Source organism: Cibotium barometz, chromosome 11 (assembly GCF_041138505.1).
Source record: "Cibotium barometz isolate CiBa-2024 chromosome 11, ASM4113850v1, whole genome shotgun sequence".
Classification (NCBI taxonomy): Eukaryota; Viridiplantae; Streptophyta; class Polypodiopsida; order Cyatheales; family Cibotiaceae; genus Cibotium; species Cibotium barometz.
In genome coordinates this window covers 10084203-10111051 of record NC_141056.1, presented here as the reverse complement: position 1 = coordinate 10111051, position 26849 = coordinate 10084203, and the positions used below count along the sequence as shown (strand labels likewise).

General features: G+C 48.1%; 1 protein-coding gene across 1 annotated transcript in view; it reads left to right on the top strand.

Moving 5' to 3' along the window:
- LOC147633736 (isocitrate dehydrogenase [NAD] catalytic subunit 5, mitochondrial-like) overlaps positions 1-26644 on the top strand; it is a 43779-nt gene extending 17135 nt beyond the window's left edge. The window contains exons 4-7 of the mRNA XM_086804766.1: positions 25701-25775; positions 25950-26059; positions 26156-26228; positions 26323-26644. Coding sequence (XP_086660892.1) covers positions 25701-25775; positions 25950-26059; positions 26156-26228; positions 26323-26514 — 450 coding nt within the window. The 3' untranslated portion in view covers positions 26515-26644. The remainder of the gene's footprint in view (positions 1-25700; positions 25776-25949; positions 26060-26155; positions 26229-26322) is intronic.
- The last annotated feature ends 205 nt before the right edge of the window (positions 26645-26849 follow it).

Sequence of the window (26849 nt, the reverse complement as noted above, 5' to 3'; positions counted from 1 at the left end):
ACTTTGTATTCACTTTTCCCGGGATCTTGTGTATAGAGAAGAGTTTACACGCCTATCTCTCTGTCTTTCTTGTGCTGTCTATTTTCTGCACTCTACTTGCTCTCATGGTCTCAAGTTTGGTTATCATTTCCGCTGCGTATTTTGACATGGTATCAGAGCCCTAGGCTCTTGATAGATCTTGGGAGTTTTCTGAGCAAGAGGGGGATAATTAAGTTGCTGATTGGTGGACTGTTTTGGACTGTTTGGGAAGAGAAGTTGCAAGAGGAAGGCGGGCTAAGGTGCTGGACAGCCACTTGCAGGTTTAGAGTTTTTTTTCCCACCCACCCACCCTTTTCAGTTACATCCCCGCAATGGCAGATTTGTTAGAGATGGTTGAGAAGCACGTGAAGATCTTGACTCTCCCCACATTCCCTGTGGACCGTCTGTTGGACGGGAACAATTACGGCATCTGGAAGGTTATGATGGAGTCTGTGCTGGAGTCATATGACCTTGCTGATTTCATTGTCATCGGGGTTCCACGGTCGGAAGCAGAGGAAGGGGAGTTACTGTCGATGAAGAAGGACCGAGAGGCACAGGCACATATGTGGGATCGTGTCAACGCCAGGGTCCGGTCATTTATTTTTCTCAATTGCACACCACAAGTAATCAATCACGTAAAGCACATGACGCTGGCCAGAGGCATATGGCAGCACTTGGCTTCTCTTTATAACAGGGTATCACCCATGAAGAGGATCTCCTTGGAAGTGCAGATGCGGGTTATGAACCTTGCAAAGTCATCGACGATGCGGGAGCACATTAACAAGCTGCAGGCCCTTCAGCAGGAAGTCCTCCAGGCTGGGAAGGAGATATCATCTGAAGACATGGCCATTACTTTGCTGTCCCACTTGCCTACTCAGTATTCTGCTTTCTACTCCTCTTTGATTACGAGTGGCAAGCTTAACACCATTACCTGGGAGGAGCTTGTGCCAATGGTCTTGGACCAGGAGGAACGTTTCACGAACCCTCCTCACAGCGGAGGTTCGGAGGCCTTAACTGGCCAACGGTCGAAAGGCCCGAATAACAACAAGGGCAAAGGGAAGGCTTCACCGGAGAAGTCTTCTAAGAAGAAGCCCGACTCAGAACGAGAGAAGCTGAAGGCTGAACGATCCTTGCAATGATTGTGGCGAGAAAGGCCACTATTGGAGGAAGTGTCCTAAGCGGACTGGGAAGAGTGTTGATTCTTTAGCCTCAGCTGCAAAGACTCGTGCATTTGTGCACTTAGAGATGATGGACTCCGATGCTTCATCGTCTTCGAGCGAGGAGGCAGTTGGCTTCACCGCGAAGGATACCCGGGAATGGATTCTTGACAGTGGTGCTTCTAGGCACATGACTCCGTCTTGTGACTTCTTTTTGGATCTAAAACGGCAGTCAAGTCGCATTTTTTTTGGCGACAACTCCACTATTCCGATACACAGTGAGGGCCGGATGGAGATTACTCCCAACGGCAAGGGGGGCAAGCATGCTTCCCGTGTTCTTTATATCCGTGCTCTGGGTTTTCATCTTCTGTTAGTGCATGAAGTATGCAAGACTGGCTTTTGGGTGGAATTTGAGGAGCATTCAGTTGCTCTTAAGGGACCGTGAGACTGGCCAGGTTGTTTGGGAAGGCGGTGTGGAGAATGGTATCTACAAGTTCTCTGCACTCTCCTCGTTTACAGGTTCTCAGGTCGGAGATTTGTGGCACTTTCGTTCTGGCCACTTAAATGTGGATGCATTGCGGCGAGCTTTCCGAGACCAGATGGTGGTTGGCTTGCCAGATGTTGGCAGTAGGCAAGGACGATGCAGCTCTTGCATACGTGGTAAACAGCACAGGGAATCCTTTCTGAAGCAGGCTTCCAGGCGGGCGTCGAAACTGTTGGAGTTGATTCACACTGACTTGTGTGGACCTCAGCAGATACCATCATTGGGAGGATCTCTCTATTTCATGTTGCTTGTTGATGATTGTACCAGATTCACGTGGGTCTACTTTCTTTCACAGAAGGACCAAGCTTTTGCACGGCTCAAGGATTGGCACGTGATGGTGGAGAAAGAGTTTGGATTGCAGGTAAAGACTCTCAGGGCTGACAAAGGAGGTGAATTCTCCTCGACTGTATTTCTCAGATTTTGTGCAGACCATGGCATCAAGAGGGAACTAGCCAATACCGGATCACCTTCAGAGAATGGGGTTGTATAACGCAAAAACAAGACTGTTGTGGAGATGGCGAGGACCATGCTGGAGCATCGTGATCTTCCTCGTCCACTTTGGTGAGAGGCTGTGGCAACGGCTGTCCATACCCTCAACCGGTCTCCAACGACCGACTCCGTTTGAGGCATACTTTGGCAGGAAACGTGATGTCTCGCACTTCCATGTTTTTGGGAGTGATGCGTATGTTCATATTCCGAAGAAGCAGAGGCGGAAGCTTGACTCCAAGTCTCGCAAGCTTATATTTGTGGGGTATAATTCTCTTTCCAAGGGATATAGATTGTATGATCCAGACAGGAATGAGATTGTTGTCAGCCGGGATGTGGTCTTTGATGAGCATGTTCTAGTATCTACTGTCGAGGAGCCGCCACTTCTTGGAGATCCAGAAGAGTCTGATGATGATTCCTAGACCATTGCTCCAGTTGATCACCCTCAGTCAACACAAGAGGTTGAGCCCGCAGCTGGAGTAGAGCCCCTGCAACAGTAGGAGACTCCACGATCTGTTCGAGTACCTAGGTGGTTGTTGGACACCCTTTGGGAGTCCGGTGTCACGGAGTTACCCTCCGAGTGGACCACAGAGGACGGCCCTCGAAGATCACACAGAGTCCGAGACAAAAGCAATATAGCGGAGCTTCTTTAGGTTGCTCTGATATCTCGTATTATGCGGGACAAGGAGTCCACTTCCGTCAAGGAAGCCCTCTCACAGGATACTTGGAGGAAAGCCATGCAGGTGGAACTTGATGCCATTGAGAAGAACAACACATGGGAGTTGGTACCGAGGCCGTCGAAACGGTTAGTCATTGGTGTCAAATGAGTCTTTAAGACCAAATATGCGTCAGATGGGTCGGTGGACAAACACAAAGCCAGACTTGTGGCTAAAGGTTATGCTCAGCGGCCAAGCATCAACTACGAGGATACCTTTGCACCGACAGCACGATTCGGACCGTTCTTGCCCTTGCTTCTTCTCAGAGGTGGCCCGTGTATCAAATGGATGTAAAATCTGCGTTCCTTAATGGTGACCTGCAGAAGGAGGTGTATGTTGAGCAGCCTCCAGGCTTTGTTGTTCCAGGATCAGAAGGGATGGTGTACAGGTTACGTAAGGCCTTGTATGGTCTTAAGCAGGCTCCCAGGGCTTGGAATCAGAAGATTGATTCCTTCTTTGTTCGGACTGGATTTCAGAGATCAGTTTGTAGATCCTAACCTGTATCTCTTTCGGGAATGTGGCATGGTTACAATTATCATCCTTTATGTGGATGATCTCATTCTCACCGGCGGTCGTGTAGAGCACATTAGCGTGACGAAGGCTGCCTTGTCAAAAGAGTTTGAGATGACCGACTTAGGCTTACTCCACTTCTTTTTGGGATTGGAGATCTGGCAGACCCAGAGGGGGTTTTTTTCTCTCAGCAGCGGTATGTTCATGAGTTACTTGAGGCCTTTGGGATGGAGAACTGCAAGCTTATTACTTCACCGATGGACCCAAACACAAAGTTAACCATTAATGATCCTTGTGAGCCAGTCGATGCCTCGCAATACCGGAAGTTGGTTGGTTCATTGATCTGGTTGCTGAACACCAGATTGGACTTGAGCTTCTCCGTGGGGCTGTTGAGCTCTTTTATGCAGACGCCACTGAAGTCTCATTGGGACGCAGGATTGCGGATCTTGCGGTATCTGCAGAGTACAAAGGATCTAGGACTCTTTTACACAGGAGGGGATGGAGTCAGACTCCAAGGTTGGAGTGACTGAGATTGGGGAGGAGATCCAGACACGAGGAGATCTACTTCAGGATATTTTACCCTTGGCTCAGGAGCAGTAAGCGGCAGCCAACTATTGCCTTATCTTCGACAGAGGCAGAGTACTGGGCTGCTTGTGGTGCTGCTTGCAAGGTTGTATGGTTGCGGAGGCTGCTAGGCGAGATTGGGTTTCCACAGAAGGAGCCCACAGTCATCCAGTGCGATAACCAGAGTTGTATAGCTATTGCTCGGAACCCGGTCTTCATGCCCGGACCAAGCACATAGAGATACAGTATCACTTTGTACTGAGAAGATCTTGGCTGGTGACATCTTGCTCCTTTATTGTTCGACGGAGGACAATGCGGCGGACCTCTTCACGAAGTCTCTACCTCAGGCTACGCTCAGGTGGCACTCCAGCTCCCTTGGGTTGATTTCACAGCCAGGAGCTGAGAGGGGGTGTTAGAAGTCATCTCCTGTCTTAATCAGACACCAGGGCCTCTGTTGTGGGTGTGCCCGCCCTGTATAGGTGTTTTATCATTTTTCTCACTCCCCGTATTTTTTTCCCATTTTTTTCCATTTTTTCCTTGGTGTGGGTGGATGCCACATGCTCGCAGGAGCCTCTGATGCTGGCCGACTACACTCATGTGTTCCTGAAGACTGGCCGACTTGATCAGAGCAGAGTCACATGGGGACGGGGGACGGGGACGGGGGACGGGGACGAGGACGGGGACGGGGAAGTGCCGTCCCGGGGACGGGGTCGGGAACGGCAAAAAAAAACCTCTTTTTTAAAAGCAATTTAGGAGTTGTATGCATGACATACATATAGAGACACACTTTGAACAAAATTTTACACCGAATAGACAAAAAAACAAGAGTCATTTTGAGCAAAATGCGCTAATAAAACATCGATGGCACACTGATTATGTGATTGATAGTCTGATAGATACAAAGAGATAAGTACATGCCTCATGGGCAGTGAGGGTTACAAAAAAGAGTGGGTACAAAAAAGGTGAGATGGCTCAAGGCTCAAGAGTCAAGCCTCAAGCTCCTGAAGTGCTAGCCTGATGGGAGGCTTGGAAGTCGAAGTCGTCGATGCCATTTGAAGCCTCCTCCTCCCCCTCAGGCTGTAGCTCCTCCTCTACCTCCTCAAGATGCTCCTGAGCTGCAGGATCCTGCTTTGCCATCTCCCATTCGGTGAAGGGATCCGCCTTCCCTGTTGCTGTCGCACATAGCATGCGCAAGTTAGCGCTCACAAAAACCAAATCACTTGCCCTTTGCACTTCAAGGCGGTTCCTCTTCTTAGAGGCAATGTGACTGTAAACGCTCCAAAGTTGCTCCAAGCAACTAGAGCTCACAGCCTGGCTAAGGATGCGAATAGCCAAGCGCTGCAACTCCGGCCCATCTGATCCGTAATCCTCCCACCAAAGAGGAGACCCAATCTTGAGGCGGTCAAGCTGTGCATCTAAACATCCAAAAGATCCCTGCCGCGTCCTGTACTGAGATAGCTGGTCTCTGATCTTCCGCCTGATGGTAGGGTCGGGCTCTAAGCGCTCCAAAATGATCCGCCATCCCCTGCTTACTTCCTTGTCGGCCTCTTGCTTTCTGCCCTGGAACCACAAAGGCAGCCGCATGAAGAGGGGAGTAGTAGGAGTTCCACCTGGACTCACATAATGAGTGGATCTCCTCAAACTCGGCCCTGTCTGGCACAAGCTGCTGGAGTGACTCGATCATGCGATCCATGGCCTCATAGACCTTGCCGATACATGGTTCACGGCCGTCAATGACTCGTAGAAGGTGAACAATAGGCTTGACCAAGGCATCAAGTGTCTTCACCTTCTCCCACCAAGCGGCATCATCGGCGCGATCTCGGCACGTTCTCCCTGTTGCTGATTTTGACTGCGGCATGGCAGAAAATTCATCACTAAGGAAAAGCCCTCTTAGGGCTCCGCCACATGTAGACAAGCGGCCTAGCATGAGGAAGTTGTATGCAAACCTTGTCTCAGAATACTTGAGGAGGGAAAGAGTGCTCCTTTTAGAGAACTCATGTCGCAGCCTTTGGTGGTTGAGGACAAAGGATACAAGCTGGTTAGCCTCCTCAATGGTGGGTGCAATCCATGGCAAGGCACCTATGTCTTTGAGGAGGTTGTTGAGACAATGGGCCATGCAAAAAGAAACTGTGATGGATGGATACATTGACTCAATAATGCTCCCGGCTGCCCTATTTGACGCCTCTCCATCCGCCACCATGCCGACCACAAGCTCCGGCCCAATGACCTCGATCGTGGACGCCCATTCCGCGGCAAGCACATCCACGGCCTTCCCAGTGCCACTCGCATCATGTGACTCGATGAAGTACACTTTGCCCCTTGAGTAGGCCACCACTCCATGGATGGAGCACTTGCGCGTGTCACTCCATCCGTCTACAATGAGAGAGACTCCGTTAGTCTCCCATGTTGCCTTTGTATCCGCCGCCGCCTGCTCAACGGCCAACTTCTCCCTATCAAGCAAAGTGGTGCGAATCTTTGGTGGCACATAAGAGGGGCCATATTCCCCGATCTTTGTGGCCATCTCACGGAAGTAAGGAGACCTATTTCAAGTAAGGAAAACCATGTAGCATGTTAGCTTTTTTTGGCAATATGACAAATGCTTTGAAGCACGAGACATTAAAAAAAAAAAGAGTGAAGAGAATTGAGTCTCGACTCTCACCGTGCCGCTTGAAACGCAATGTGGTCGTGGTAGAAGAACCTAGCCACCGACCTATCCACCTCATCCTTCAATTTTGGGTTCCAATTCTCGTTAAGAGTGGATTGACGGCGGATGGGAATGGAGGCACCCGATGTGGATGGAGTGGACTTGAATGGTTGAGAGCTTGAAGCAAGATTTGGGTTCCTCTCCACCTCCATTCGCGTCGGTTGCTCTCGTGCTCTCACCACATCATGAGGATCAACGGCAACATGTCGCCCTCTCTTTGCCGCCTCGGCCACCTCATAAACCTTGAGCTTCTCAAGAAGCTCCGCTCGCTTCTCAGGAGTAACACGTGCGCAAAATTGCACTTGATGACCGGCCTCGTGCAAAAAGTGAGCTCGCACTTTGTTGGCGCCGCCACTTCTCTTGTAGGAACAAAGCTTGCAATTCCATGCCCTTGAACCACCGCCCACTCCACGACTAGCGTAGTGGACCTCATCCCACCATGACCATGTGTGCACCGCCGGCCTCCTTCGTGAAGAGCCCGCAACGGAAGATGTGGCGGCGGCGCCTTCACCTTGAGATGCCATGAATGATGAATAGTGTGAGAGAGAGGGAAGAAGGGTAAGAGAGAGAGAGAGAGAGAGAGAGAGAGAGAGAGAGATGGCTTGGAAGTTGGAACTTGGCACAACTTGGAGAGAGATGGATTTGGAAGCTTGAGCAATGAGGCTTGAGAAACGAGTGTGGGTGCAATAGAGAGTGTGCCTTTTTTTATAGCTGGAATTCTGCCCGTTTCCGCCCGTTTCTGCCCGTTTCTGGCCGTTTTCTGCCCGTTTCTGGCCGTTGGAGACGTCCCCTCACCGCGTCCCCTGCCCGTCCCACGTTTCGGGAACGCGTCCCCGGGACGCCTTCAGGCGTCCCCGTGTTGCACGGCGTCCCCTGCACGTCCCACGCGTCCCTGGCCGTCCCCGTCTCCGCGTCCCCGCGTCCCGCGTCCCTACGGCCCGTCCCCGCGTCCCCGTGTGACTCTGGATCAGAGGAGGTCGTGGTATTTTTCTGCTGGCCGACTAGCTTTGCCCAGTCGTGGAGGGCTGGTGGCACTTCATGCGCTGGCCGACTGCATCCATGGGGCCATATAAATAGGCCCCATGATCCCCACTTTGTATTCATTCAGTTTTCTCGGGATCTTGTGTATAGAGAAGAGTTCACACGCCTATCTCTCTGTCTTTCTTGTGCTGCCTATTTTCTGCACTCTACACTGTGGTCTCAAGTTTGGTTATCATTTCCGCTGCGTATTTTGACAAGGGCATCTGCATATGTAATGCTCCTCTGTCTCTATCTCTGTGTAACTATTTGGTCCTCCATGCTCTTTTCACATGATAGAACTTGAACCTGGACACATGGATAGGATGATGGACACATGGAAACAAGGTTCCTAAAGTTGGAATTGGAAAAAAGCACCCATCTTGGTCAAAAAGCAAGAAAAAGCAAGTCCAACTTTGGTGTGACCAAAAAGCTGAAGGCATTGTTGGAAAGAGGACATCGAACTGGATCAAAAGGCTAAAAGTCCCTTTTTCAAAAAGTTGCTCCAAGGCCAAAAAGCAAGGCCCTGAAGATTGTAAAAGCATAAATCAAGAACTTTGACTATTACCAAAACAAAAGCAAGGAGGGAAAGCAAAAGCAAGAAAATAAAACAAAAGCAAGAAAAATAAAACAAAAGCAAAGTGTGGCAAAAGCATGGACTCCCATCAAGTATATAAGAAGCTTGTACCCAGGGCCTTTGTTGTGGGTGTGCCCGCCCTTATCAGGTGTTTTATCATTTTCCTCACTCCCCGTATTTTTTCCCTATTTTTTCCCATTTTTCCTGTCACGATTGTGACGTGTTTATGTATCAGATTCTCTCTTCATTGCTGATTACTGTTGCAGATGCAAAGAGTTACCAGCCAAAGAGAACCCCTACCCTCGACTGGTTGCGACTCTTCGTCAAAGGATGTACCTCTTCATCGAATAGCCACATCTCTTCGACGAATGGTTGTATCCCTTAGTGAATGGTTGTGCCTCTACATCGACTGGACACATCCCTTAGCCTAAAAGTTGTACCCTTTCGTCTAAGGTCATGTCCTTTCATCAAAGGACATGCCTCTTCAAATGTCTCTCTTCATCTCCTATATAAGAGACCTATTGTACTCAGTTTAATAACAACAAGTCAATTCAATCTTGTCTCAAGTGTTCTCCTGAAGGTTCTTGTTCTAAGTTAATTACTTAAGTAGTAATTAGTACACAATATGCAGGATTAATAACATAATCCTCACAGTGGTATCAGAGCAAATTTTTTCCTACCCGTGGGTTGTGAAGCCCTCACCCTCTCCGCGGCACTCCCTCATCCACCTCTCCTTTCGGTGTTGTATGGAAGAAGCAGAGCGATGGTGGACTTGGCGTGAATCCTTGCTTGTAGTAATGTAAACAAGTACACAAGGTCTCACACCCATATACACGTATTGTGTGTATAGCAGAGAGGGACCCCCTGCTGTATTTCCGGAATGCCCTGCCGGTGGCGTTCGCAACATGGCAGGAACTGCCCCCTTCGCTGCTGAATATGGAGCCCCCCTCTCTTCGCCTTGGTTGCTGCCAACGGGCGCTCTTGTTTGCTGAGCGTGGCTGCCGGTTGTGAGCCGCCTTACTATAAGCAGTGACTGCTGGTTCAACACTGTTCGCAGCGATTCATTCGGCGATTCAGCCTTCGAAGCGTCACCTCCACTCGGCGATTCAGCCTTCGAAGCGTCACCTCCACTCGGCGACGGCCTTCAAAGCGTCAACCTTCAAAAAAAAAAACAACAATACACAACATTAATAAGTGTACTGCCACGTGGAATTCACAAAAAAAAAAAACCCAAACAAACCCAACAGGCGTGCGTAACCGGCTGGGCGTGCGCTGGCCGCCCGTTTGGGATTTGCTGGTGTGAACAAGCCACCGTGGGCGACTCGGAAACCACCACCCGGCTGTTAGGATGTCGCCTAGTTCTTACTCACCTCCTTCTCTCCAGCGAATAGGCGCCCTTCTTCCTGGCTGTTCGTGGGTTTTCCTGGCTTTGCCCACACCACATACTCTGTGTGCTCTTGCCCTCTACATGCATGCTTCATGGACAACTTCCTGGAGGAACCTGACATGCACATCTCTTACCTGAGTTACATCGACGAGATCCCCGAGGCTGTTCTTCCCGAACACAGCCCTCCTCGTGCCCTCACTCCGGAATCAGTGCCACTACCCGCCGATGTTGGGTGGATTCCAAGTCTTTCAGCCTCTCCTATCCCAGCATCCCCGGCCTCTCAGGTGTACCGCATTCATGTCAGCAGCCCGCATGTGACCGAACCCGACACTTGGGCGATTTGGACTATTTTCCTCACCTGCGAGCCACTGCATCTTACTCATTTCGAGTATTCTTTATCACGGTACCCGCAGTTGGCACACTTTCTTCCAGAGTGCAGTGTGGATGGCTTACGCAATATCTCCTCCACGCGCCCTCCTGTGACATTTTACTGCGAGATCTTCGTCCCCGACTATACTCCATTATCTCCAGTGCCCAGTTCTTTGGAGGAAGCCAATGCAGTAACTTCGGAGGACGATCCCGACGAAGTGGAAGACCCCGACTTCGCGTACGAGGATCCTATTACTGCCTCTCCAGCAGCTGTTCCTTCCATTCTACATTTCGGGTGGACCTTTCCTGCTTCACCACAGTACTCTCTCTGAGTGCTCTAGATGTCGACTTCGCACGACAACGTGCCACCCGCCGATCCTCAGATGGAAGCCTTGCTGATGACTACTCTCCAACAACAGATGGAGGACTTGCAAAAGGCATTTTTTGACGGAATGGCATCAATGAGATCCCAGATGGAAGACAATGGACATGCAGCAGCGGCACCAACATCAGCGCGAGGGATCCAGGAAGTCCCAGCGAGCGCATCGTTCGCATTCTCCACAGTCATCATCATCATCCTCGGTGAGCCAGCAGGACGATCCCTTAACTCCTCCTGATCTGACTGCCGAGGTAGACAATGCTGAACTTAAACTTTTATATAAATTAATGACCATAGCACAAACACGAAAGATGGACATCAAGTTACCTGAGTCCTACAATGGCCGCCGTGATAAGCGGTTAATCGATCATTGGCTCTACAAAATGGAGGTTTATTTCTCGAATACTGAATTGCCCGAGAACAAAAAGGTGGCATTGGCCAGTACCCTCTTGAAGGATACCGCCTTCCTCTGGTGGCGACGCAGGATTGCAGATGGCAAGTCTACTCCAACGTGGGATAAATTCCGGCGTGCTCTTCGCAAGGCTTTTGAGCCTGCAAATGCGAATTTTCATGCCAGGTCTTCTCTCTGCCGCCTGAGTCAAACTGGCTCCATGGCCGCGTACATCTCAGAGTTTCAAAAATTGGCTCTGGAGATAGAGACACTCAGCCCCTCTGACCAGCTTCACAGCTTCATTGACGGGCTTGAACCCACAATCCAAGACGAAGTCCATAAGTATAATCCTGCCACCCTGGATGAAGCAATCTCGTATGTCGAGCGCATCAGTGATTACCGGCGTCCTCCCAGGAACTTTTCCTCCGGTGCCCGTTCCTTCCAACGGAATCGATCCAATGGGACTAGCCAACCCCAGCGTCCTAATTCTGGACAACCCAACTCTCGGCGACCATATTCTGGACAACAGTCCTTCCGGCCGCGCTTTTCCGGGCAAACTTCCGCGTCAAATGCAGGATCCTCTCAGACCGAATCCTCTGGCAGCAGCAGAAACCGAGATCGGTCTCGACAGGACCGTCGCAACAATGATCGGCGCAACTTCAAGCGAGAGACCTCTTCAGGACAGCAAACCTCTTCATCAACTGCCCCTTCATCTCAACCTAGTCGCCCAGGCCTCTGCACAATTTGTTCTGGCGATCACCGGTGGTATGAATGCCCTCAGCGTCCTAAACCCTCCAACACTCGGCGCAATTCTCAGGTGGACAGTTGTCACCATGCTGATCATGACCCGCCTCCTGTGAAAGACAAGAACAAACAGATAGCTTGTTCTGTTCGCGTTTCGGAGTTTGTCAGTACCCTGATGCTTAATGGCCAAAGTACCAACCCTGTTCCGGTGAATCTTTCCAAACAGGTCCTTAGTCTTCTTGGCTTCATTGGCGACCATCCCATCAATGTGCTGGCGGACAGTGGCTGTTCCACTAATTTTGTGGGCACTTCTTTGGTTCATAAGCCGCGCCTACAGACCCGACATTTTGTGGATGCTTTTCAAGTGGAGCTTGCTGATGGTTCCTTCCTTAATTGTAACCAAAAGGTGCAATAGCTCCAGTTCCAGATTCAAGATTACCAGGATCACCTTAATTTTTCAGTGATGCCGTTGTCACATTATGACATGATATTGGGACAATCTTGGCTGTATCGATATGATCCGGTGATCAGCTTTTGTTCCCATTCAATCCAATTATATCATAATGGTCGAGAGATGGAACTTCATGGCCTTTTCAGTGCCAAACCCATCACCATTGTTTCTGCCCTGCAAGTCAAACGTCTCGTTCGCAAACGTGACAGTGCAACATCCTTGGTCATGTTACGGGAGATTGAAGCAGAAACCAGTGAGCAATCTCAAGCCTTGTCATCAACTACTGCTTACTTGGAGCAACCCTTCTTCAGGCCTTTTCAGGATTTGTTTCCGAATGATCTTCCGACGACATTGCCTCCTCGTCGTCCTGTGGATCACCGGATTGATCTTATCCCAGGTCAACCTCCTCCAACCCGAGCTCCTTACCGTGTTTCTTACTCTGAATCTCAGGAGATACAAAAGCAATTACAGGAGTTGCTAGACAAAGGTCACATCCGTCCCAGCAAAAGTCCTTTCGGAGCCCCGGTTTTACTTGTCAAGAAGAAGGATGGATCAATGCGACTTTGCATTGATTACCGTGCTCTCAATAAGCTGACAATCAAGAACAAATTTCCTTTACCTCGCATCGATGAATTGTTCGACCAACTGCTTGGTGCTAAGGTGTTCTCCAAGATTGATTTAAAGTCCGGCTATCATCAAATTCGTATCCGTAATGGTGATGAATACAAGACAGCCTTTCGGACAAAATATGGTCATTATGAATTCTTGGTCATACCTTTTGGGTTAACCAATGCCCCGGCCACTTTCATGACCCTGATGAATGAAATTTTTGGGCCATACTTGGATAAGTTCGTGATCGTTTACCTTGATGATATTCTGGTTTTTAGCCGATCTATGGTCGATCACAAAGAGCATTTAGAGATAGTCTTTGAAGTACTACGCAACAATGTGCTGTACATCAACAAAAAGAAGAGCGAATTTTTCAAAAACCATGTGGAATATCTTGGTCACATCATTTCTGCTAATGGGATTGCAGTAGATCCGAAGAAGATTCAGGCGATTGTGGATTGGCCTTTGCCTCTCACCATTTCAGATGTTCGATCTTTCTTGGGACTTGCTAATTTTTATCACAACAAGGTGCATAGATTTTCGGAGATTGCTGCCCCTTTGACAGAACTGACAAAGTTGGACAAACTTCAGTGGTCTTCAGAAGCTGAGCAATCCTTCAATGATCTCAAGCATGCCTTGACGACAACCCCGGTCTTGGCCATTGCAGATCCCACTCAGCCCTTTGATGTAATGACAGATGCCTCAAATCGTGCTTCTGGTGGAGTTCTGATGCAGAATGATCGTGTCATTGCTTTTGACAGCAGAAAGTTTTCAGCCATTCAAAGCAGGTATCCTGTGTATGATAAGGAGTTTTTGGCAATCGTACATGCTTATCGAACATGGAGACATTATCTTCTTGGAGCAGATTCAGTTGTACATACAGATCATCAATCTCTGACGTATATTTTCACTCAGCATGTTATGAACTCTCGACAAGGCAGATGGGTTGAATTCTTGGCTAATTTCCACATGATTATTCAGTATGTTCCTGGTCTTCAGAATGTGGTTGCAGATGCCTTAAGTCGCATGCCTCAAGCCATTAATTTTGCCATCACAGATGTGCAAATGGAAATCTCTGCTTGTTTCAAAAATGAATATTTGACGGATAGAGATTTTGGAGATGCGTTCCGTGCTCTCAAATCTTCTAATCCCAGTCCTGCAGAAATGAACATGTTTGCAGCCTATATTATCATGGATGAGTTGCTGTTCTTCTGTGACCGCATTTGTGTGCCTCACAATACTTCATTGCGAAAGATTCTTATTCAAGAACATCATGAAGTCCCTTATGCTGCTCACCCTGGTATCAACAAGACATATCGACTTTTGTCTGCTACATACTTCTGGCCTTAGATGCAGCAAGATGTTATCAAATTTGTCAAAGCTTGTCATTCATGTCAAACAATGAAAGCCTCTCGACAACTTCCTCAAGGGTTACTTCAACCATTGCCAGTTCCCAATGAGAGATGGGAAAGTATCAGTATGGATTTTATCACCACCTTGCCTCGTTCATCCAAAGGCAATGCTCAGATTCTTGTGGTGGTTGATCGATTTTCCAAAATGGCACATTTCATTCCTTGCAAGAAAGCAGCTTCAGCCCCAGATGTGGCGTCATTATTCGTGCAACATGTCTTCAAATTGCATGGTTTGCCAAAGACCATCATCTCTGACAGAGATCCAAAGTTCACTGGACATTTTTGGACGTCTTTGTTCAAATCTCTTGGCACAAATTTGTTATTCAGTTCAGCTCCTCAAACAGATGGACAGACTGAAAGAGTCAATCAGATTTTGGAAGAAATGATTCGACATTACATTCAATTCCGTCTGGCATCATGGGAAGATTATTTACCACTCGTGGAATTTGCTTATAATAATTCCCATCATTCAGCAATTGGATTAACTCCATTTCAAGCAGCATATGGACATACTCCTCTTGTGCCTACAAACTTTGTTTTACAACACAAAGTGGCGTTGGCAGATCAGTTGGTTCAGGAGATGCAAGATGTGCTTGTACAAGTTCGAGATAAATTGGTCCATGTGCAACAAAAATATCAAAAACAGGCCAACAAGCATCGTCGACATGCAGAATTTCAAGAAGGAGACTTGGTCTTATTATATGTGGCACCTCACCGCTACAAAACAGTGAAGTCAGTTTTTCCAAAGTTACGACCTCGCTTCTATGGGCCTTTCAAGATTCTTAAGATAAATTCAACTGTCAGTTACAAGTTGGAACTTCCACCGTCATGGGGAAAGATTCATCCGACTTTTCACATATCTTGGCTCAAACAGTATATTCAAGGAGATTCGCCTGTTCCAGACTTATCTTCTTATGTACCAGAAATTGAAGATGACCATATTATCCTTGTTCCAGAAGTAATACTTGACGTAAGACAGAAGGAAACAAGAAGAAAGTTGACTACAGAATTTCTTGTGAAGTGGATGGACTTGGATGAGTCTGATTCCACTTGGCAAACAGATGAAAAAATGCAGCAGTACCCTAACCTTCTTCAGGAGTTCTTCGACAAACGGATGTCTATCATTTGACACATGGGTTTTATTTTAAATGGGAGGGAATGTCACGATTGTGACGTGTTTATGTATCAGATTCTCTCTTCATTGCTGATTACTGTTGCAGATACAAAGAGTTACCAGCCAAAGGGAACCCCTACCCTCGACTGGTTGCGACTCTTCGTCAAAGGATGTACCTCTTCATCGAATAGCCACATCTCTTCGACGAATGGTTGTATCCCTTAGTGAATGGTTGTGCCTCTACATCGACTGGACACATCCCTTAGCCTAAAAGTTGTACCCTTTCGTCTAAGGTCATGTCCTTTCATCAAAGGACATGCCTCTTCAAATGTGTCTCTTCATCTCCTATATAAGAGACCTATTGTACTCAGTTTAATAACAACAAGTCAATTCAATCTTGTCTCAAGTGTTCTCCTGAAGGTTCTTGTTCTAAGTTAATTACTTAAGTAGTAATTAGTACACAATATGCAGGATTAATAACATAATCCTCACATTTCCAGTGGTGGGGAGGGTTACCAGAGGATGCCAGGAGCACTCCAGTGCTGGCCGACTGCATGTTTCTCAGACGTGGGCTACTGGACTGCTGGCCGACTGCAGTTTGTCAGTCGTGGGCACTTTTCTGCTGGCTGACTGCATTTTTGCAGTCGTGGACATTTTTCAGCAGTCGTGGGCACTTCCTATGCAGGCCGACTACTCTCCCAGGGGCATATATATAGGCCCCCAGCCCCATACCACTATTTGTATCATATCGGGTTCTTCTTGTGTATATCAGAGCAGAGTTATACGCCTACATCTCTCTCTCTTGTGCTGTTTTTCTGCCTGCGTTTTTTGCTCGTGTTCCCAGATCTGGTCATCATCTCCGCTGCGTATTCTGACATGGTATCAGAGCCTAGGCTCTAGATAGGTCTTGGGATTTGTGTGAGCAAGAGGGGGGCTGTTTTGTGGCTGATTGGTGGACTGTTTTGGACTGTTCGGGAAGAGGAGAAGCAAGAGGAAGGCGGGCTGATTTGCTGGACAGCCACTTGCAGGTTTCAGTTCTTCTTTGTTCCCACCCACCCACCCTTTTCAGAGTACATCCCCGCCATGGCAGATCTGTTTGAGATGGCAGAGAGATATGTGAAGATCCCGACACTCCCCACGTTCCCCGTGGACCGTCAGTTGGACGGGAGCAACTACGGCATATGGAAGGTGATGATGGAATCTGTTCTGGAGTCGTACGACCTCGTCGATTTCGTCGTTGTTGGTGTTCCACGGCCAGAAGTAGAGGAAGGGGAGTTACCGTCAACCCGAAAGGACCGGGAGGCCCAGACACAGATGTGGGATCGTGTCAACGCCAGGGTCCGTTCGTTTATTTTCCTCAACTGCACACCACAAATAATCAATCATGTAAAGCATATGACGCTGGCCAGAGGTATATGGCAGCATTTGGCCTCACTTTACAACAGGGTATCGCCCATGAAGAGGATTTCCTTGGAAGTACAGATGCGGGTTATGAGCCCTGCAAAGTCGTCGACGATGCGGGAGCATATTAACAAGCTGCAGGCTCTTCAGCAGGAAGTTCTTCAGGCTGGGAAGGAGATATCGTCAGAGGACATGGCCATCACGTTGCTGTCACATTTGCCCTCTTCGTACTCAGCATTTTACTCGTCGTTGATTACCAGTGGCAGGCTCAGCACCATCACGTGGGAGGAGCTTGTGCCCATGGTCTTGGACCAGGAGGAACGATTCACGAATCCTCCTCAGGGTGGAGGTTCGGAGGCCTTTACTGGCCAACGGTCGAAAGGCCGTAACTCGGGCAAAGAGAAGGCTTCATCGGAGAAGTCTTCTGAGAAGAAGTCCGACGCTGACCGCGAGAAACTGAAGGCAGAGAGGACCTGTAATGATTGTGGCGAGAAAGGCCACTATTGGAGGCAGTGTCTCAAGCGGAAGACCGAGAAGGGTGAAGACTCCTCAACAGCAATCATGAAGACTCCGGCTTTTGTGCACCTGGAGGTAATGGACACCGATGTTTCATTTTCTTCAGGCAGGGAGGAGATTGGAGGACTCTCCGCAACGGATACACGGGAGTGGATTCTCGATAGTGGTGCTTCCAGGCACATGACTCCTTCCCATTCCGGTTTACAGGATCTCTGCAGGCTTTCTGGTCATATTCTTACTGGGGATACGTCCACTATCCCAGTTCACAGTGAGGGCAGGATGGAGATAGTTCCCGATGGCAAAGGGGGGAAGCATTCCTCCCAGGTGTTGTATGTTCCGGCATTTGGTTTTCATCTGTTGTCAGTGCATCAGGTTTGCAAGACTCGCGTACGGGTGGAGTTTGATGAGCATTTTGTTGCTCTCCGGGACAAAGCAACAAGCCAAGTGGTTTGGGAAGGTGGAGTGGAGAATGGAGTTTACAGGCTTTCAGCACTCTCTCTCCCAGGTCCTCAAGATTGTGATGAGTGGCAGTCTGGTAATGGTCACTCAAGTGTGGATACGTTGCAGGTACATGCTTTCCGAGACCAGATGGTGGATAGCTTACCAGTAGATGGCAGCAGTTGGCAGGAACTTTCCAGTACTGATGTTGGTAGTTCTTGTGTTCGTGAGTCAGAGGAAGCTGAACAGGTCACTTATGCTCTGATGGCTCGTAGTGTTCGGGACATAGAACTTCCAGTAGTTGAGGATGTTCTTTCCACGGGGACCTTTCAGAAAGCCAGGCAGGTGGCAGGTGATTACTTGCAGAAGGAGGTGGTTTCTCCAGGCTTTGTGGTTCCGGATTCAGAGGGGGTGGTTGACAGGTTTCATCAGGTTTCCAGGACTTGCTTGTGCACCGTAACAGGTGTTGATCCTTGTGAGCAGTGTGATGTCTCTGTGACTCAGAAGCTGTATGGTTCGTTGATCTGGTTGATGGACACCAGATTGGACGGGAGCTTCCTGATGAGGCGGTTGAGCTCATGGTTGCGGATGTCTCTTGGGGAGGCAGGATTGCGTTTCTTGTGGTTTCTGCGGCATGCAAAGGATCGGGGACTCTTGTACACAGGAGGGGGATTGATGGATGGAGTCCGACTCCACGGTTGGAGTGACTTAGTTTGGGGAGGAGATCCGGACACGAGGGGATCTACTTCAGCCCCAGGAGCAGTTTCATGGAGCAGCAGCAGGAGGTTACATTGCAGGTTTGGGCTTCCACTCGAGGAACCCATGGTCATCCAGAGGCACTTTGTTCGTGAACAGATCGTTGTTGCTGATGACATCTTGCTGGAGTTCTGTTCGACGGAGGACAGTACGGTGGACCTCTTCACGAAGTCGCTCTCTCAGGACTTGCTCGGGCAGCACCCCAGCTCCCTGTGGTTGGTTTCACAGCCAGGAGCTGAGAGGGGGTGTTAGAAGTCATCTCCTGTCTAGATTTATACACCAGGGCCTTTGTTGTGGGTGTGCCCGCCCTTATCAGGTGTTTTATCATTTTTCCTCACTCCCCGTATTTTTTCCCTATTTTTTCCCATTTTTCCAGTGGTGGGGAGGGTTGCCAGAGGATGCCAGGAGCACTCCAGTGCTGGCCGACTGCATGTTTCTCAGTCGTGGGCTACTGGACTGCTGGCCAATTGCAGTTTATCAGTCGTGGGCACTTTTCTGCTGGCCGACTGCATTTTTGCAGTCGTGGACATTTTTCAGCAGTCATGGGCACTTCCTATGCTGGCCGACTGCTCTCTCAGGGGCATATATATAGGCCCCCAGCCCCATACCACTATTTGTATCATATCGGGTTCTTCTTGTGTATATCAGAGCAGAGTTACACGCCTACATCTCTCTCTCTCTTGTGCTGTTTTTCTGCCTGCGTTTTTTGCTCTTGTGTTCCCAGATCTGGTCATCATCTCTGCTGCGTATTCTGACAGGTGGAACATAGAGAAAGAACTCGTGGAGATTTAGAAAGAGAGCTTGAGAAAATTCATCACCAACTTTATCTCCCTCCTCGCCAGCTTCAGCGCCAGCCTTCACTGATGTTCCGTCGCTCAGCGCCAGTCTCTGTCGTCCCTAGAGCGCCGCCACTTGTGCCTCCACCTGTCACGAGTTGTGCCGCCCTGTTGTTCCACCTTGTACCGCCTGCGCCTGCTTCTACTTGTGTGCTGCCTCCGCCTTGTTGCGCCATCGCCTGCTTTGTAGCTGCTCCGCCTTGTGAACATGCCGCTTGTGCTACCTCCCCCCAGTGTGTCGTCTGTGTTGCCTCTACCCTATGAGCTCTGCGTCGTCTCTGCCCTATGCGCCAACGTTGCCTTGTTGCACCTCCTCAGAACCGCCTATGTGTGCTGCCTATTGCCTCTAGACGCCACTGGTGCCAGCGCCAGCCACCAAGAGCCTTGTGGATATTTGGGAACATCAGTTTGATTCAGACATTGGATTTTGGTACTAGCCCGGTGTAAGACTCTTGTGGGTCATCCTCGTGGTGAGCTCAGCATTAGTTATCTTGTGCTTTGACCTCGACACTTTTGTTTGATATTGTATTCGTTCGTTGTATTGGTCCTGGCTTGGAAAAGCCCGTGGATTGTTCCTGAAATAAATTCCTGAAGAAGGGCCGGGGCCTGTTCCCCGCTTAGTGTGGTGTATTGTGTGAAACCCCTATTCCCATCTCTCTCTCTATCTTTATCTCTCGTACACGTGGTTGCATCTGTCACTGCGCTCTCCGTTGGGCTTAGAGTGGTACCAGAGTAAGAATTTCTCTTGAAGAAATCTTTTTTGGGGTGATAGAACCATGTCGAGAGTTGAGGGAAACCAAGGGCCTCAAGAAGGGAGCAACTATGAAGCCAACCTAGAGCATTAAGGAGGGATCCAAGGTCGCCAATCTGTCTCTCATGAGACTGTAGTCATGACATCAGCTGAATATCGTGACCCCCAAGAAGGAACAAGACTACAGAAGAGCTCAGATGTTCGAGGACTTTATCAAAGACCAGACCACCGGAGTCGAAGGGTGGAAGCCGCCAAAGCATACTTACGAGGTAAAGGGGGTTACCATTGGGAACCCAAAGTCACCCGATCCTTCACTCATGGAGGACGGAGGGAAGCTACCCCTAGACCCGCTCTATTGGATGCAGCCTCTTTAGGCCTAGCAAAGGAGGAGAAGGCAAAGGAGCCTTCAACCGGCAAAGCAATCTTCAAGCCGGGAGAGAAAAGCGTAAAGTTTGATACCTTTTATGGAAAGCGGGACACCCAGAAAGCTCTATCCTTCATCAAATAGTTTGACGCTGCCTTTGGAGGAGAGGACTTCCTCCGAAAAGTTCAAACTCCGCATGGTCCGTATGCACTTAAAAAAGATACCGCCTTGAATTGGTGGCAAAAAGAAAATCCAAAATGGGACCAAGCCTACCTCATGGGTTGATTTCAAAACCATGTTCAACAAGAAGTTCCTTCCCGCAACCTTCGAAGCAGATGTACAGAAGGAATGGGATGAGGTAAAGCAAAAGGCAGGAAAAAGTGTGGCAACATATCTTAATAACTTTTCAGCCGTCTCTGAGAAGTTTACCTCATATACTTCTATCCCACCATCAGTTTGATTTAGTCATTGGATTTTGGTACTAGCCTAGTGTAAGACTCTTGTGAGTCATCCTTGTGGTGAGCTCGGCATTATTTATCTTGTGCCTCGACATCGTCTTCGGCCCGATCTTGACATTGACACTTTTGTTTGATATTGTATTCATTCGTTGCATTGGTCTTGGCTTGGAAAAGCCCGTGGATTGTTCTTGAAATAAATTCCTGAAGAGGGGGTGGGGAGGGGTGCTGTAACGCTGTTCCTTGCTTAGCGTGGTGCACAGTGTGAAACCCCTATTCCCATCTCTCTCTCTATCTTTCTCTCTCGTACACGTGGTTGCATCTGTCACTGCACGCTCCGTTGGGCTTACACTCTTTGTGGCATAATCTGCATACTTTGTCCTCTCTAGGGGTCCATGTTGCTCTCTCTGTCTCAATCTCTAGAGTGTGAGGGGAAACTCTGATCTGACCAATAGTCTCCCTCATAGCGTGAGACGTGTACATCCATATAGTCTGGGTGTCTGACAAATCCATCCTCTTTTAATCTAAGGAAATGATCTCTGTAGTACTGCATCTTGGTGGGAAGGGGACCCGACCAAGTCTCCTTGGTGTGCATCTGGATCAAATTCTGTCTCAAAACTCTATTCCTCTCCTCTCGGGAGAATGTAAAGTATGGGGAGTCATCATCATACTGGAAGGGCGGTAATCTATCCATGTCGAGCCCATGTGCTCATCTACTACAGCATACCATGATGGGTGATGGCCCTTTGTGGCAATACTCTGTGAGGACTCCATGGCCAGGTGGGGTAGTCTCTCTGGACCGCTGATGTAGGCTATGGTTTAAAATAGAGCCTCTACTATCATGGGGGGCATTGCAAGCTTTGCTCTGACGATCTCATGTGGTACTGATGGTTTGCTGCGAATCATCCTAGAGATCATGAGGATTTGCGGTCTCTCCATCCGATGCCAATCATATGTGGAGAGGTTAGGGGCCCATACCGGTGCTGCATACATCATAGCTGGGGTGACTAAGATGTAAAATAGCCATCCTTTGGTGCGAGGCTCTTGGAAGTGAGCCAGATGACACTATCGCTCCATCAATGCAAGGGCAACATAACCTTGGGTGAGCTTGTCCTGTGATGCCTGTCTCATGGAGAAACAACTCCCATTACTAGTGAAGGTAATACCCAAGTATACATTTGATTCTATCACCTCCACCTGGTTGCCTCTATATGTGATCATTGTATCTTTCATAACCCGTCTGGAAGTGTGAAAGATCATAACCTTGGTTTTCCCAAGGTTCACTGAAAGGCCACTTTGTGTACAAAAATCTTTTGAGGCATCCATGTGGTGCTGCATCCCCCCTGCGAGTTAGATATCAGAACGATGTCATCCGCATAGAGTAATAAAGTGACCAACACCCTTGAGAGTGATGCACCACTCCCTCCTCATGTCTATGAAGTCCGTGACCTCATCTATGTAAAGGCCAAAGAGTGTCAGAGAGAGTGGGCAGCCTTGCTTCACCCCCATAGTGCTATGTATCTCCTCTGACAGACCACTTGGGAATTTGACTCGTCCCGTCACCCTCTCATATAAAGCAATGATCCCCCAGATCATATCTGAAGGCACCCCGAGAGTCTGCAATCTCTGTAGGAGCTGGTCCCATGGCACTGTGTCGAATGCTTTGTGGAAATCAACAAAGCCAACAATAGAGTTTCTGCTCTCGTGACTTGGCCTGCTCAATCAGGCTCCTCAAGGTGAGGATATGATTCAGTGTGCGGAAGTTATTGCGGAACCCAGCCTGTCCTGGAGCACGAAGACCCTCCCTCGCAAGTGCTGGCTCAAGTACTAATCTATATATCTTGGCCATAATATGGCCAACCATGAGAGTCCTGTAGTTCTCACAATCAGGCTCCTCAAGGTGAAGATATGATCCAGCGTGCGGACGTTACTGTGGAACCGAGCATGTCCTGGAGCACGAAGACCCTCCCTAATCCATATATCTTGGCCATAATATGGCCAACCATGAGAGTCATGTAGTTCTCGGGGTCCATCGGGTCACTTGATTTGTGAATGGGGGTAATGATATTCATGCTCCATGTGTGTGGGAAGCCCTCTACAAGTGCCTTGTTGAAGAGATGTGCAAGGAAAGGAGCTATGGTGGTAGAGGCATAAGAGAAGTGCTCACCTCGTATCCCTGTATGATCTGCAGATCTCCCATGATGTAGCCTCTTAAGAGCTTTCTCTACCATACTCCTAGTGAAAAAAGCTGTCACATGCACTCTGCACTCAGTGCATGGTGACAAGATGGCTCATCTTCGGCAGTGCAACATTTATACATTATTAGAACCCAGTAGGATGATATTTGTCGTACGCCGTGACCCCATTGTACATCTAGGATAAGTCAGGCACGAGCTATGTAGGTCATTCCTCAGCCTTAGCGGGTCAGTCAATCAGTCAAGTCCCTTAACCCACTTGGAGAGAATCATTCATGCATGTAGAGTCAGTAGAAGCCTTAGGGTTTGCATCAGAAAGCACTTTGCATCTTGCATAATATGCATTCATATGCTTGTGCATCATTTAGAACATCCCAGAAGCCTTAGGGAATTTACTAGGATTTATCTGGTATTTTCCCCATATTTTATGGTATTTATTTAGCATTTAATGTCATTTATAAACATAAAGTTTATTAAATAAATGACCAGCCAACTTGACCAGCCCCTAGATAGTATAAATAGGCTTGCATAGGGCTTAGTCTTCCATTTAGTCTTCAGTGAGCTAGGCACCTTCCTCCTCAGCACTAGGAGCATTCCCCGCCTTCAGCCTAGACTGGTTCCTGCCCTTCTGGAGTTTGTGTTGTGCTTCAGCCTTCTTGCAGTCCCCTTAAGCAGCCCACAGCTCCACAGTCATCAGGTGCAGCCCTTCTTGCAGTCTATTCAGCATACAGTAGCCCCATAGTCAGCAGGCGCAGCTATTGTACCTTAATCCAGCCATCTTTGCCAAAAGGCAGCAGTTCAGGTCCAGCCATCTGCTCAGCTCTTAGGCGCCTGCATACGGCAGCCTTTGGCGAGGCCCCAGGACAGCAGTTTACATCTGCGTTTATGCATCTACCTTGGCCACCGGCTGTTCAGTCCCCTCTAGTCCTGCGTTTGCAGATCTACAGTGCGTTTCAGCCCTACAGTCTGCGTTTCAGTCCAGCATCAGTTCTACAACAGTATTCTGCCCTCTGTGCATCATCCATACATGCTATATCAGCTGGTGAAGGTAACATATCATTCATAAGCCTTTACTGCATATTTACATAGCTTAGAACAGTCCATTGCAGTCGTTTCTCAGCCTCAGGTGTGCAGCCCTTCCTCATGCCCTTGGGAAGAGTGCATAGGCTTGAGATCAGTTCATTGAGGTGTTTCGACAGCCGTGTATAGTTCAGCCAGGCTTCCGATCGTCCGAGATCTTGCGTTTGGCTTATCTACAGTCCACAGTCATTCTCTCTAAAGTGATAAAGCAAATACTATCTCGTTAACAGGATAGGGGGGCCTTCAGTGGGTAATTTGGGACCCAATCTGGTGTACAGTTCTCATATCTCTCTAAAGTTTGTAGTATTAAAGTGGATTGCTAAACTCACGAAACTCAAGATATAGAAGACGGTGTGAGCATTTGTGTGAGAGGATCTTCCAATACAAAGACTTCCGTTGCATATTACAAAAGTAGAGGTGGTGGGTCACGGATCGGGTGGATAGGGTAACGGGGGTTGATCTGGTACATGGTAGAGGGACTTTGTATGAATCCGTGACGAGTAACTAGGAGCCAAGGAGAAGATAAACCAAATAGAATCTTTCCCCAAACCTCACCTTAAGCACTTTTGAAAGCTAGGGGCTCTACCCTAACGAAGCAACCAACTCACGCAAGTGCCAGAAAAGAGAGATTTGCAGGTTCTCTAGGCTTTGATACCAACTGTAAGAGCTCTTTGCCTTTGTGCTAGGGTTTTCAGAGGAGAGCAGCAGATTACAAACAGACAGTGCACACGCGTGCGCATGCACACACACACACACACACACAAAATAGCCTTTTACTACTGTATTGTATCATGTACAAGAAAAATATTACAACTGAATTTTCTGAGTACAAAAGATGACTGAAAATGTTGACCACAATACTCTAAGCCGGATACTTTGCTGTAGTTTCTCCTTGACCAGCCCTTGCACCCCAGAATCACTGTGTAGACTTGTATTCTCGAGAAATGCAGATGGGAAATGAGAGAAAGCCTACGCATGGTTATGTAGTGCCCCGTATGTCGGTTGGCCTGTTTTTTATTGCTCCATGACCATTATTGTGCTGGCCAACTTGCTCTCCGATAGCCGATTGCCATGTGGCACATGCACCTGGTTGCGCTAGGCAGGCATAGGGCTGCCCACTGGCTACTGGGCTGCCCTGAACACTCTGAGGTGTGTCACAATGTGCATGTCATCAGGTGCTTTTGGGTGAAGGTGTTCAGTACTACCTTGTGTAATAGCTTCACCATGAACGCATGAAGCTTGGCCAAATGTAATATTGGGTGAGAATAATTGTTTTTTGTCGTCGGTTGCTTATTTCCAATTAGCTTCACCATGAAAGCATGAAGTTTGGTCAATCGTAATAGTGGGCAGTTGGGATGGTTCTGTCCTTGGATGCTTTTGGGCGGACCTTATCAGGACTACCTTGTATAATAGCTGACTGACCTTTTGAATTCTGATGGTGAGTACATGTAGGAAGGAGGATGTGCTTAGGGCATGTGTCTCCCCTAAAACAATCTAAGCTAGAAAGGTATTTTTTGTCTTATTTAGGCTTCTTGGAATGGTCTGAAGCATTTTAGCAGTCTAGCAATTATCTTGCACCCTATTTGTGATAATACTGCAATCTTAGTTTCTCTAGAAATTGTTTGATTGGCACAGGCTTGCAAATGATAGTAGCGCTTAGCTTCGATCATGCAAGCAGAAGTGTTAATGAATGTGGCATTGCCCCAGGCACTGAAACCTTGTCAGGTGCTTGCCTCGCAATGGGGTTGCTTTTTTGCAGTGTTGTCAAGAAGTTGCGGCGAAGTATCCTGATATAGTATATGAGGAGGTCATCATTGACAACTGCTGCATGATGGTAAGAAAATGATCCTCGGCAATAATCACTTAATTTATATTTACAAAGGAAGCACATGAAATTCTCATGTATGCAACCAGTAGCTCTTCCAGCATTGATTATTGTTTTCTTCTCCATGCTTAGGATGCAGGCAGAATGCTAGGGGATTTAACGTATTGCTATGTGGGTTTGCAGCTGGTTAAAAATCCATCTTTGTTTGATGTTCTGGTGATGCCAAATCTGTATGGAGACATCATCAGTGACCTTTGTGCTGGTCTGATTGGTGGCCTTGGCTTGACACCAAGGTAAGTAAAATGTATGGAAGTGCAGACAATGTATCGCCACAACATGGGGGGTGGTGCGGTCCTTGTTGTGACGAAATGATAATCTTGTTTTTTTAGCTGCAACATTGGGGACAAAGGGCTTGCTTTAGCTGAAGCTGTGCACGGCACTGCTCCGGACATTGCAGGCAAGGTGGGTAACTAAATCATAGCCTGATATGATAATCTACTTGCTGCAACATGTTTGATGAATAAAATCACTTGGAAAATTGTTTGTGCTTCTGTAGAATATGGCAAATCCAACAGCACTGCTTCTCAGCTCGGTGATGATGCTACGTCACCTTGGCATGAGTGAGAAAGCTGACAATATCCATCAGGCTATCATGAAGACTATTGAAGAGGGGAAGTATCTCACGGGTGATTTGGGAGGAAAGTCCACAACTTCCGATTATACAAAAGCAGTCTGTGATAATTTGTAATGTTTATTTGACATCTTTCTGCCCTGCTCCATGGACCGACACTTAGTTTGGTCTCTATGAGCAACCGGGTTGAACTCTCAGAAATAAATTCAATAAAAGAAAGACTGACTAACAAAATCTTGATTCCATTTCTTTTTTGGGTCATAGCTCTCTTTCTTTTTTTTGGGTAACTACACTGCCGGGCAGAAATCTCTCATTGGTTGTTTGCTGGTTCTATGGATGTTTTCTGGTTGTTGACCATGATGTGGTTCAGAGTAATCTTTTTTGTATATGTGAAGCTCTTGGATGCCTTGCTGTTTCCATCTCAAGAAGGTGTAATATTGCTTGCCCTTGCT